The sequence below is a fragment of the Nerophis ophidion genome, linkage group LG27, assembly GCF_033978795.1.
Source record: "Nerophis ophidion isolate RoL-2023_Sa linkage group LG27, RoL_Noph_v1.0, whole genome shotgun sequence".
Lineage (NCBI taxonomy): Eukaryota > Metazoa > Chordata > Actinopteri > Syngnathiformes > Syngnathidae > Nerophis > Nerophis ophidion.
In genome coordinates, this window is record NC_084637.1 from 33,865,909 (window position 1) to 33,880,429 (window position 14,521).

General features: G+C 38.3%; 2 protein-coding genes across 3 annotated transcripts in view; both read left to right on the forward strand.

Moving 5' to 3' along the window:
- The window catches only part of appa (amyloid beta (A4) precursor protein a), a 98,508-nt gene extending 90,226 nt beyond the window's left edge, over positions 1–8,282 (forward strand). For both annotated transcript variants that reach the window (XM_061889534.1, XM_061889535.1), the window contains 5 exons: positions 474–686; positions 755–808; positions 2,900–2,991; positions 3,511–3,657; positions 6,295–8,282. In XM_061889534.1, the coding sequence (XP_061745518.1) occupies positions 474–686; positions 755–808; positions 2,900–2,991; positions 3,511–3,657; positions 6,295–6,396 (608 nt within the window). In that variant the 3' untranslated portion in view covers positions 6,397–8,282. The remainder of the gene's footprint in view (positions 1–473; positions 687–754; positions 809–2,899; positions 2,992–3,510; positions 3,658–6,294) is intronic.
- A 3,239-nt stretch (positions 8,283–11,521) lies between these two features.
- atp5pf (ATP synthase peripheral stalk subunit F6) overlaps positions 11,522–14,521 on the forward strand; it is a 4,507-nt gene continuing 1,507 nt past the window's right edge. Inside the window, exon 1 of the mRNA XM_061889975.1 lies at positions 11,522–11,625. The gene's annotated coding sequence lies outside the window, so the exon portion shown is untranslated. The remainder of the gene's footprint in view (positions 11,626–14,521) is intronic.

Consider the following 14,521-nt stretch of genomic DNA (forward strand, 5'->3'; position numbering starts at 1 on the left):
GGGCATTCCAGAGTACTGGAGCCCGAACGGAAAACGCTCTATAGCCCGCAGACTTTTTTGGGGGATAACGGCGACATATATAATAGTCTCCTTTTCAGGTGAGAGAGGACGCTAGAGGCAGTCTCTCCCAATATTGTTGTCCGGGTGGAAAGTGGGAGAAATTAGGGAGAAGGGTTGATTTTCGGGAGGGTCACTGAAATTCGGGAGTCTCCCGGGAAAATCGGTAGGGTTGGCAAGTATGTATAAACCTTCACTAAGATATGGACTTTTGTTGAGGCTTGAACCCATTAATTATATCCATATTGGTTCCTTACAGAGAAATTTGCTTTACTGTACCAACATTTTGATCAAATTTACAAAACCCGTTCAAGTTCGTCAATCGATGTTCCGGTGACCGTATAATATGAAACTAACAAATAAGGTAAATGCCATAATAGTCTTTCCCTCATCCTTGGTCTGTCTCCTTGTGTCAGATCTTCTGCAGAGGGAGCAGGCTGAGATGGCGCAACAGCTGGCCAACCTGCAAACAGATGTGAGGGTGAGCTACGGCAATGATGCCCTGATGCCCGACCAGGAGTTTGGAGATGGCCAAACCGACTTGTTGACTCAGGAGGACTCCCTAGGAATGGCTGGAGTTGGCTTCATTCATCCTGAGAGCTTTAACCAGCCCAACACTGACAACCAAGGTGCCTATTGCAGCATTTAGTCCATAAAGATGGTCACTCATCGTCTTGACTATCTTTGTTTCCTCCAGTTGAGCCTGTCGACTCTCGCCCAAGTCTTGACAGAGGTGTCCCCACACGGCCAGGTAGGGTTGATACCAGCAGTGTTCAAATCCCATATTGTTATGGGATACCAGTCCAATATCGGCAGAAAAACTATTATCCCATCATATCATCTTGCATCTTAACTCTCCGCTCCGATACAAGCATTTCTGCAGCATGTTTACCCGTGCCAAGATGGACAGTCAGTAACAACAACAACAACACAAAGCTGCCAAGCAGGCAGTTTTTACTTTAAAGCTGACATTGCTCAGAAAGTAATTACAATAAATAATTGACCTATTTAAGGCTCCAATTACTTCACATCAAATATTTACCTTTGAAATGTTTTGGGGGGAAATATTGCACATTGTGTGTTTTCTCCATATAAATAAAAGACTGTTTTCTTTGGCAAAAAGGTCATAAAAATAAAAATTGACGGAGAGATCTGAAGTTGACCTCGAGATTTAGGCGTTGAAAGTAAAAATAATATTGATTTGACTTTATTTTAACAATTTCATGAGTGGTGTGCACTTTTTTTATTTTATTTTTTTACTCTAATTGTCATTGCTCAAAAAAACAACAAAGAACCAAAAGTAATGTTGTTAGGAATGATTTACCTATGAAAGGCTCCATTCGCCTTACATCAAAAATTCCACTTTAAACAAAGTGGCTAAAAGGGGCATAAAATATAAGAAAAGCTAAAAGGGGCATAAAATATAAGAAAAACATCAACTTTATGTCAACGGATGAATCTGATATTGATCTATTGATGTTTAAGAATTGAAACCTGAAAAAAATAATGTATGACTTATTTTTAACAGTTTTTGGGTCCCAGTAACCTTCGATATTCACAAAAATTGAAGAGAGCCCTTACAATACAGCCAATAAATATTGTGTTGGTTGTCAAATTGAAAACTTATCAAAATGGCCCCTGCGTGTTTGCATTTTTCAGTGTGTGGCGTGGAAAAATATCTAACTCGCTTTCATTAGCTAGCGACAAACAAATCTAATGCATGCATCGTAGTTAACATCGTTAAGTGCTGATTTCAATAATTTGAAATTGCATAAAGGGAAGAAAATTAAGAGCTATTCAGTAGGATTTAAGGTCCAAGCTATTGAATATGCTAAAAAGAACAGTAAGCAGCTATGTTTTATTAATATACCGTAGCTGCGTGTGTCAAATATGAGTCATTAAATGACTCCCGCCTCCTGGTGGTAGAGGGCGCTAGTGATCCTTCTTGTGACTACTCGGCTGCAGAAGAAGTGACAACAAGCAGCAAGAGTGAGCAGCAATCGTTTATTTTTTCCCCTCGCTTGCACTTTAACATGGAGGATTACATATCTAAAATAAAACTAGACTTTCAATCGAAGCAGGAGGTAATAAAGGAAGATCTCCATCGAGACAGAGAGACTTTTAAAACTGAAGAAAGATAAGGAAGACTTCTATAAACAAGTTATCGATGCTTTTGATCAGAAGGAGCTGCACATGGACTTCATTTATAAGTAAAGGTAAGACCATAATAATGTTTTTTTTTATTATATGTGCTTTTCATGATGGTATCCTTACATCACACTCAAACTTATAAGCGTAGGCCTAAATTTACCGCATGCCTTTGGTAAGCGCCGGAGTGAGAAGAGGTTTTAAATTACTTAGCGCCCCGGGGGCAATTCAAGGAAATGCGGTATTTTACTTTTTGAAACCGATGCCAATAATTATGAAATCGATACTGGTAATTTCTGATATTACATTTTAAAGCATTTATCGGCCCATAATATCGGCATTTCGATATTATCAGACATCCATAATATATATATATATATATATATATATATATATTTATATATATATATATATATATATATACATATTTTATTTTTTGTTTTATTTATTTTTTAGCCCAGTGCGGCCCCACCACGTCAAAAAGATTGGACGCCCCTAGCGTAAAAGATGCAAATAGCCCCTATAAATAAGTACAAGTAGTCACACAGTCGGTTAGAAATAGAAAAACACATTTCATCTTCATGAAAATGTCTGTTCGCTACAATGTTCCCGTCTCAGACCTGCTGGAGTGGGCCGTGCACACGTGTACGAGGGAGCCTTCAATAATAAATGTTGCTTTCCTTTCCCCTGCCAGTGACAGGAGTGAAGATGGAGGCTATTCCTGAACTTCGAATGGAGAAAGGAGACAGACAGAGTACGGAGTACGAAGTCCACCACCAGAAGCTGGTAAACAAACAGGAGGAGGCTGGTAGTGCAGCTCAGGCCACAAAGTGAACATAGAGGACATGAAAGATGCATTCACTGACACGTGCAGGCTCACCCTTCGCCAGGCAATCTTGCATTAATGCCGTGCACCGATCACCGTCAAGGTTGTCTCCATGGAGACGGGTGTCCACAGAGACGGCCGTGGTAATAAATGCCATTTTTTTTATTTGGCCTCTAGCTGTAAATATTCACTGACAAGCCACATTAGTGGACTTAACACCATGAGGCTGCAACCCAGTTTTTAGTAATCCTCCCAATATTGTAGTTCCAGCGCAAATGCCGCAATCTATACTAAATCCTTCTTCCTTTCACCCGAGGTCTTTAATCCCTTAATCCCTGCATTTTACAGCATCTCACATTTTCAGTGTCGGTTTGTCACTCGTCTCTTTAATTGATATCCATAAGATGGTCGGAAGAAGCCAAGATGCTGTTTGCCTAATGGCCGTCATGGCGGTGAGCTGACACGTGTCTCCGCCTCAGGTTTTCTTCGCTGAGGATGTCGGCTCCAACAAGGGCGCCATCATCGGCCTGATGGTTGGCGGCGTTGTCATAGCGACGGTGATCGTCATAACCTTGGTGATGCTGAGGAAGAAGCAGTACACCTCCATCCATCATGGAGTCATCGAGGTGAGAAGCAGCTGGCGTGGGTTTTTGGTGATGGGCTGGAGGCCTTTTCCCGCCCGCAAATATTTTTTTTAATTGGCCTGTGAAACTTTCTACAAAGTAAGAACATTTGACAAAAAAAAATTGGAATAAAACATTTTTGTGAGTGCTGAAATGCGCGAGCTGAAGCTAAATTCTAACTATAAAATGCTAACAGAATGTGTCAAGTACCAAGTCATATGACTATGAATGTATAAAGGACAAAGTATATATATATATATATATATATATATATATATATATATATATATATATATATATATATATAGCTGAGATAGGCGCCAGCGCCCCCCGCGACCCCGAAAGGGAATAAGCGGTAGAAAATGGATGGATATATATATATATATATATATATATACATATATATACATATGTAGGTGTGGGAAAAATCACAAGACTACTTCATCTCTACAGAACTGTTTCATGAGGGGTTCCCTCAATCTCCTGATGATTGAGGGAACCCCTCATGAAACAGTTCTGTAGAGATGAAGTAGTCTTGTGATTTTTCCCACACCTACATATTGCGCTCTACCACGGTATCGAGCACTATTCTCTGGATAATCCATTCAAGACATATATATATACATATATACACACACATTTTATACTGCTTGTCCCGTTCAGGGTCGCGGGGAGTCGCTGTGTATATGTATGTATATATATATATATATATATATATATATATATATATATATATATATATATATATATATATATATGTTTGTATATGTATGCATCTATACATATAAAAATGTATATATATGTGTGTGTGTGTGTGTGTGTATATATATATATATATAAAAATGTATATATATGTGTGTGTGTGTGTGTGTGTATATATATATATATATATATATATACACAGTGGGGCAAAAAAGTATTTAGTCAGCCTCCAATTGTGCAAGTTCTCCCACTTAAAATGATGACAGAGGTCTGTAATTTTCATCATAGGTACACTTCAACTGTGAGAGACAGAATGTGAAAAAAAAAATCCAGGAATTTTAAAGAATTTATTTGTAAATGATGGTGGAAAATAAGTATTTGGTCAACCATTCAAAGCTCTCACTGATGGAAGGAGGTTTTGGCTGAAAATCTCACGATACATGGCCCCATTCATTCTTTCCTTAACACGGATCAATCGTCCTGTCCCCTTAGCAGAAAAACAGCCCCAAAGCATGATGTTTCCACCTCCATGCTTCACAGTAGGTATGGTGTTCTTAGGATGCAACTCAGTATTCTTCTTCCTCCAAACAAGACCAGTTGAGTTTATACCAAAAAGTTCTATTTTGGTTTCATCTGACCACATGACATTCTCCCAATCCTCTGCTGTATCATCCATGTATCCATTTTGGTATAAACTCAACTGGTCGTGTTTGGAGGAAGAAGAATACTGAGTTGCATCCCAAGAACACCACACCTACTGTGAAGCATGGGGGTGGAAACATCATGCTTTGGGGCTGTTTTTCTGCTAAGGGGACATGATGATTGATCCGTGTTAAGGAAAGAATGAATGGGGCCATGTATCGTGAGATTTTGAGCCAAAACCTCCTTCCATCAGTGAGAGCTTTGAATGGTTGACCAAATACTTATTTTCCACCATCATTTACAAATAAATTCTTTAAAATTCCTACAATGTGAATTCCTGGATATTTTTTTTCCACATTCTGTCTCTCACAGTTGAAGTGTACCTATGATGAACATGACAGACCTCTGTCATCATTTTAAGTGGGAGAACTTGCACAATCGCTGGCTGACTAAATACTTTTTTGCCGCACTGTATATATATATATATATATATAAGGGTGTGGGAAAAAATTGATTCCAATTTGAATTGCGATTCTCACATTTTGCGATTCAGAAATTATTCTCATTTTTTTTTTAATCAGTTTTTTGTTTTTTTTTGTTTTTTATCAATCCAACAAACCACTACACAGCAATACCATAACAATGCAATCCAATTCCAAAACCTGACAGAGCAACACTCAGAACTGCAATAAACAGAGCAATTGAGAGGAGACACAAACACCACACAGAACAAACCAAAAGTAGTCAAACAAAAATTAATATTATCAACAACAGTATCAATATTAGTTATAATTTCAGCATAGCAGTGATTAAAAATCCCTCATTGACATTATCATTAGACATATATAATAATATAAAAAAAAGAACAATAGTGTCACAGTGGCTTATACTTGCATGGCATCTCATAAGCTGGACAACACACTGTGTCCAATGTTTTCACAAAGATAAAATAAGTCAGATTTTTGGTTCATTTAATAGTTAAAACAAATTTACATTATTGCAATCAGTTGATAAAACATTGTCCCATAAAAGCTTTTTTACAAAAATCTACTTTGTCATGCAGACTGGGGTAGATCCTGCTGCAATCTATGTATTGAATGAATACAGAATCCTTTTAATCGGAAAAATATCGTTTTTGAATCGAGAATCGAATTGAAAATAATCGATATATTATCGAATCCTGACCCCAAGAATCGATATTGAATCGAATCGTGGGACACCCAAAGATTTGCAGCCCTAGTATATATACATAAATATATAATAACACACTCCTGCCCTTTTCTGGCTGTCCCCCAGGTGGATGCGGCTGTCACCCCCGAGGAGCGCCACCTGTCGAAGATGCAGCAGAATGGCTATGAGAACCCGACCTACAAGTTCTTTGAACAGATCCAGAACTGAGGGAAACATCTCATCTCCACTCACACACACAACACAAAACTAACATCTCATTCCACACATCAAGCACCCCCTCCCTCCCTAAAGTAGTCTCCAGGGCAGAGTGCGGCATAGAGCTCAGCAGCAACTGATGCTTCCGGAGCAAAAGTAGCCAGGTCTTCTTTCATTCATGCTGGGGCGGCCACTGTGGTGGAGCCAGTTTGCACCGTTTGTTTACTTTGTTGGAGCGAGACACCTTTTTTGATTAGGGAGCGTTTTTATATGTTGCTCCGTCTGGGCCTGCTGATTGTACCGGAATGGCCCCGCCCAGTGCTCATAAATAAATACCCAGCCCTCCATAAATGAAAGAAGCTCGTTACGTCTGATCCGGGGGGGCCAACAACGCCTTGTTGTTTTTTTTCTTGGCTTGCAACAATTTTAGAGGCGTATAGGAGAATCTGGTCGTGTTTGCATGGCTCCCTATGTCTCACGTACACCATTTTTTATGATATTTTTCCGACATGAAGCCCAGTTTTGTTTCTTTCCTGCACACTCGACACTTGAGAAGAATTAACCCGCTCTCCATTCCTCCATTCTCCTTTTTCTTTGTGCATTGTCATGACAGCTGGGCTGCATTATGTCACACATGAACTTGCTGATGACGACACTAGTAATTATGTATTCCGAATGAGATGTTTTTAATTTTCAAGTTTCAATATGCTTTCCACTTTTTTTCTTTTTTACAAAAAAAAACCTACAAAAAAACGATGTAAAGTCCTTTTTTTAAACTTGCTTGTAATGTACTGAAGTAATGCTGAAGTCGTAGTTGTTCTATGTAGTCGTGCATGACAACGGGATTCGGGAAGAGGAAAAATATACGCAAAAGATCTTAACGCTGCTCTGGAGAAGCTCTCACTTATAGATTGTCCTTCTAGCAAGATTGTACATTTAGTATCTTCTCGTGATCACGTGAAAAATATACTGGAAATCAAATCTAGATGAACGGGCTCTGATATCTTCAAACACACACTTAGATCTGTGACGATTTTTTTATTTTTGTTTTAAGTGTGTATTCTTTTTCCTGAGGCAGCAAGTGGGTGGCTTATCTGTATATTTTCATTTGATAAAATATATTGTGTTCAAGATCCTTATGATTTGGGGTTCATGTCATTATTTTTATTACAGAGTGCTAGAGGTATTGTATGGGTGATGGTTTGCAGGGATCTAGAAAGGGATGGATTAGAAATATTTGTTTAGTCCTCGAGCATTAAGCTGACATTGTGTCCGATTCCGCTTCTGCAATTATTTTACTGTCCTGCGATAGAACAGGTGGATCTCTGGTAGGGGGAAGAGGAGGAGAGTGAGTGACTTGCAGTCCTGGATGGATAGCCAGGCTTTTACACCATCCATCATCCACTCTCCTCCATCCTTTGCTTTTGTTTCTCTCCAGGCTGCTCACCTCCATGCCAGCCATGCACATTCTACCTGTCGGGAGGATGAGCACTGCTCTCTGTATATATATATCATGGCAATGCCCCCCCCCCCCCAGGATCAAACATTGATCCCCGTATCTGACTGCAGTCACCTTGTAAGTAAAGCACCCAACTCTTTCCTCGGGTGTGTTGCGTGTCGACACCACAATGGAAAGAAGTCACCCTGTTCAACATCTACAGTGTACTTGATATCTGTGAGTGTTCAGTTGGACTTTTGGGCAGCATGTGGTTCTGCAGAGGTGCTCAGGAGAAGCCCAGCAGGGGGCAGTAGAGCAATAGAAGCAAGGATTTTCTTTCTGTTGGCTGCACTGGTTTGATTGTCAATTGTGTAACATTCTGCTGGCCATTTGCATTTACCTGGGAAACGCTTTCTACACTGTATTCCATAATAAAGTTTTGAATGTATCTACAGATTCATCATGTGTGCGGGGGTTTTTCTTCTTAAAACATGCGTGTTCACCTCAGAAAATCTTTTGTAATGTGTATTGATTTAATACATAATGGACTATATATAGTGCATTAATATATTTGTTTTAATATCCATCTATTTTGCTATATCTGGGCTACATATACTATGTATGTACTAACTAAATATTTCTATGATCTCTGGGCAACATGTAGTGTAATAGTATTGACATTATATACATTAATACAAGTGTATTCATGCAATATCTAAATAGTGGGCTATGTAGTAGTGCAACAATTATTTCTTAATGTGAGTATTATTATTGTTACATGGGCTATAGCAGTGTAATATACACTTATGGACTATATAGTATTGTATTAGTTGAATATCTTCATGATATATGTGCTATAGTAGTGTATTATGATTCATATACAATGAATTGTAGTGTATTTTAATATCTTCATGGTTGGGCAATATATATATGTATAATAATATATATGTATGTGTATATGTATATGCATGTATATGTATATATATATTTGTATACATATATACATGTATTTGTATATGTATATATATATATATATAAATGTTTGTATAAATATATACATTTATAGTGTTGTGTTTATTGTCTTCATCGTATATGTGGGCTTAAGCCTACTGGAAATGAAAGTGCATTATATTTATGATGTAAGGGCCACAGTAATGTATTAATGTAATATATCAATAATACTGTATGTGAAGTGAATTATTGTCTGTTTATCTGTGTTGGCCCTGCGATGAGGTGGTGACTTGTCCAGGGTGTACCCCGCCTTCCGCCTAATTGTAGCTGAGATAGGCGCCAGCGCCCCCCGCGACCCCGAAAGGGAATAAGCGGTAGAAATGGATGGATGGATGGATAGCGCTTTTCTCTAGTGACTCAAAGCGCTTTACATAGTGAAACCCAATATCTAAGTTACATTCAAACCAGTGTGGGTGGCACTGGGAGCAGGTGGGTAAAGTGTCTTGCCCAAGGACACAACGGCAGTGACTAGGATGGCGGAAGCGGGAATCGAACCTGCAACTCTCAAGTTGCTGGCACGGCCACTCTACCAACCGAGCTATGCCGTATGTGGACTATATAGCAATGTATTAATACCATAATGATGTATGAACTATAGAGATGTAATGTAATATATACATAATATGTGGACTATCGCAGAACATTTTTAATATTTTCATAATACATGGCCCGTACATTTGTGTATTAATGTGTTCATGCTACATGGGCAATGTTGGTGTATTAATATAATCAATATGGAATATGTGACTTTACAAGTAGATTGTAATAATGTCAGGATGCATGGGCTGTACTGGACATAGCAGTCCATTAATATTTTCATGATAGATGAGTTATAGGAGTATATTAATGTAATATATATTGTGAGAGTCCAGTCCATAGTGGATCTAACATAATAGTGTGAGAGTCCAGTCCATAGTGGATCTAACATAATAGTGTGAGAGTCCAGTCCATAGTGGATCTAACATAATAGTGTGAGAGTCCAGTCCATAGTGGATCTAACATAATAGTGAGAGTCCAGTCCATAGTGGATCTAACATAATAGTGTGAGAGTCCAGTCCATAGTGGATCTAACATAATAGTGAGAGTCCAGTCCATAGTGGATCTAACATAATAGTGTGAGAGTCCAGTCCATAGTGGATCTAACATAATAGTGAGAGTCCAGTCCATAGTGGATCTAACATAATAGTGTGAGAGTCCAGTCCATAGTGGATCTAACATAATAGTGAGAGTCCAGTCCATAGTGGATCTAACATAATAGTGTGAGAGTCCAGTCCATAGTGGATCTAACATAATAGTGAGAGTCCAGTCCATAGTGGATCCAACATAATAGTGAGAGTCCAGTCCATAGTGGATCTAACATAATAGTGAGAGTCCAGTCCATAGTGGATCTAACATAATAGTGAGAGTCCAGTCCATAGTGGATCTAACATAATAGTGTGAGAGTCCAGTCCATAGTGGATCTAACATAATAGTGAGAGTCCAGTCCATAGTGGATCTAACATAATAGTGAGAGACCAGTCCATAGTGGATCTAACATAATAGTGAGAGTCCAGTCCATAGTGGATCCAACATAATAGTGAGAGTCCAGTCCATAGTGGATCTAACATAATAGTGTGAGAGTCCAGTCCATAGTGGATCTAACATAATAGTGTGAGAGTCCAGTCCATAGTGGATCTAACATAATAGTGTGAGAGTCCAGTCCATAGTGGATCTAACATAATAGTGTGAGAGTCCAGTCCATAGTGGATCTAACATAATAGTGTGAGAGTCCAGTCCATAGTGGATCTAACATAATAGTGAGAGTCCAGTCCATAGTGGATCTAACATAATAGTGAGAGTCCAGTCCATAGTGGATCTAACATAATAGTGAGAGTCCAGTCCATAGTGGATCTAACATAATAGTGAGAGTCCAGTCCATAGTGGATCTAACATAATAGTGAGAGTCCAGTCCATAGTGGATCTAACATAATAGTGAGAGACCAGTCCATAGTGGATCTAACATAATAGTGAGAGTCCAGTCCATAGTGGATCTAACATAATAGTGAGAGTCCAGTCCATAGTGAATCTAACATAATAGTGAGAGTCCAGTCCATAGTGGATCTAACATAATAGTGTGAGAGTCCAGTCCATAGTGGATCTAACATAATAGTGTGAGAGTCCAGTCCATAGTGGATCTAACATAATAGTGAGAGTCCAGTCCATAGTGGATCTAACATAATAGTGAGAGTCCAGTCCATAGTGGATCTAACATAATAGTGTGAGACTCCAGTCCATAGTGGATCTAACATAATAGTGTGAGAGTCCAGTCCATAGTGGATCTAACATAATAGTGTGAGAGTCCAGTCCATAGTGGATCTAACATAATAGTGTGAGAGTCCAGTCCATAGTGGATCTAACATAATAGTGAGAGTCCAGTCCATAGTGGATCTAACATAATAGTGAGAGTCCAGTCCATAGTGGATCTAACATAATAGTGAGAGTCCAGTCCATAGTGGATCTAACATAATAGTGAGAGTCCAGTCCATGATCTCATGGTATATAATATTGTATTAATTGAATAGTGATATATTGATAGTATGGGCTAATCAGTTGAAACCAGATGACATGAAATAAAGTTAAATAAATTTAGTTTGCAGGAAAAAGGTCATTTTAACCAACCAGCCCAGCCCACTACTAATTACCCACAATACACCGCGGTGACGCTCACCACCCCGTCCTCCCCACTACTGATTACCCACAACACACCGCGGCCGTCCACACTAGCTTGTTGTCTCTCAAGTGTCACATCCAAGGTGAGTCTTGTGTAATAATGCCAGTAAGTACTCTTTAGACAACATATATTTATTACAATTTGTCGTATTGTCGCTGAAACAAACATTAGTTTATTTAATGGGTTTGCGTCGCGCTTGCTGTTTATCCTGCGAGCTAAGGCTAGCATGTTAGCAGTTAGCACACACACGACCTTGTGTGCTGGACTAATTATAAATAAACATATTTAAGTTAATATTTAATACAACATTCAAGACGTCTAAAGACTAACGTTTCCATCTTATTGTGTTTGTTCCCGAAATAGTAAACGAGAGAAATGGAACACACTGTGTCACAGTATGTTTAAAATCGCGATATTTTTATGCCATATCACGATATCCATCCATCCATTTCTACCGCTTATTCCCTTTTGGGGTCGCGGGGGGCGCTGGCGCCTATCTCAGCTACAATCGGGCGGAAGGCGGTGTACACCCTGGACAAGTCGCCCCCTCATCGCAGGGCCAACACAGATAGACAGACAACATTCACACTCACATTCACACACGATGTATGATATATATTACGATATTTTGCATTAGCCTTGAATGAACACTTGATGCATATAATCACAGCAGTATGATGATTCTATGTGTCGACATTCAAACATTCTTCTTCATGCTGCATTAATATATGCTACTTTTAAACTTTCGTGCAGAGAGGGAAATCACAACTAATTCAATTGACCAAAAGTGTATTTAATAAACAGTTATTAAGCAATGGCACAGACATTCAAGTAATTTCCAAAACATAAAGTGCAAGATTGTCAGAGACATTTTAATTGTCAAATAAAAATGAGCTGCATAATAGGAAATCAAATAGTATTTGTCCTTCACTATGCGGTATGTTACGACAAAAGTAATGAAATTCTCTTCATTCTCTAGCTGGTGACTTTTCAAATGATGCTACATATTAGCAGTAATGCTACTTTTTATTGCAACGCTTTTGCCCCACACTTGGCAAATTAAGGTTGTCTGTTCGACATATTCCCACTCGAAGCCGAACCACCGCCAGACGATGGAAACCCTGCTGTTTTTATTGGGAATTAAGTCGTTCTTCATTTGTTACCAGATCCGCACCTTCTTCTTTCATACGGCTACGTTAGCAGCAAACGTAGCCCAGTCTGCTACCTCTCTGCTCTGCGAGGGCGTATACGTATGTGACGTATGTAAGAATGTGCGACTGCTTGTCTGTGAGAAGGAAAGACAGAAAATAGTGAGAAGAGCCTGAAGTGTAATTTCCGCAGCTAAGAGCAACTGCATGAGAACGTATACTCGAATATTACGATATAGTCATTTTTGTATATCGCACAGAGACAAACCCGCGATATATCGCCCATCCCTAGTGTGATCATATTTTCATTAGCAGAAACTTACTCACGTTATACTAACTTGAATTAAAGATGCCTTATAATGTTTAACACATTTAAATTATATCTTCTCTGTATGGATAAAAAACGTCTTATTATACAAAAGACAGCTAATAACAAATTCAGATTATCAGGGGTTAGCTCATGTTGCGTTAAATATACCTAAAATAATATATATTTGGCAAGTTTATGCTAAAACAAATACTTGATTATAAATTCTTAATAGAAATAATGTATCTTCTGTATTAGAAAATACATTGGCTTGTAAGAAAATATATATTTTCAAATCCTACTGGAAAAATGGATAACTGTGTGTGTGTATACGTATATGTATATATATATATATATATATATATATATATATATATATATATATATATATATATATATATATATATATGTATGTATGTATGTATGTATGTATATTAGGGGTGTAACGGTACGTGTATTTGTATTGAACCGGAGAAGTAAAGGAGGAATGCTACTTTTTCCTTTAGAAACCAGACCTTGCGGAATTCTACAGAACTCAGCAAGCACATTTGGAACCTCGAAGACAATAATGTTGAATATTCAATAACATGGCAAATTTTTGCATCCAACACACCTTACAACAGTGGTAATAAAAGATGCAACCTTTGCTTAAAAGAGACTGTTTATTATATATCATCCAGACCTGTCATCCCTCAACAAGCACAGTGAAATGATTTCAACATGCCGCCACAGACGGAAACACCTCCTAGGTAACACATGAGCCAATCACCACACCCTACGCCTGCCTGTACCCACCCACTCTGTGCTCTATATAAACCATTGTATGTGAATGCTTCCATTAAAATCTCCTGATGATTGAGGGAACCCCTCATGAAACAGTTCTGTAGAGATGAAGTAGTCTTGTGATTTTTCCCACGCATATATATATATATATATATATATATATATATATATATATATATATATACACACATTATTATTTTTTTTCCCCGGCTTTTGACTCGCTCGACTGCTCATAAAAGCAATGAGACTCTGTATGTGAATGGTGCTTCTAGTTACATATTATATAAATATGTAAATAATATATAAATTTGTATATAAATATCTACATAAAGTGTTGTAATTATATTCCAACTACGCGTTCTTCTTGGTCATCGCCGCCGTCACTTACAATGTCCAAAACTTGCGTTTTTAGTTGTCTACTCTATAAACCAAAATCATAACTGCTCTCTTCATCTAAGACGTCCAACACAAATTTAGGAACCCACATTGAGGTGAATTGAGTTCAAGAAAAGTTTGACTACACATAATCATAACTAACTGTCCCAACAACACATAAGTCAATGTATTTTTGTCACAATATGGATTTATGCTGTTTTTTACTGTAGGTAGAGAAAATGAATAACCTGTTTGGGGTGGGCCAAAGAAAAGGCAAACTAAATACATACATAGAGTGGGGTGTGGGGACCCCCAGAGGTAGTTGTAGGGTGTCCCCCAGCTAAGTGACAAATAGTTAATAGTAA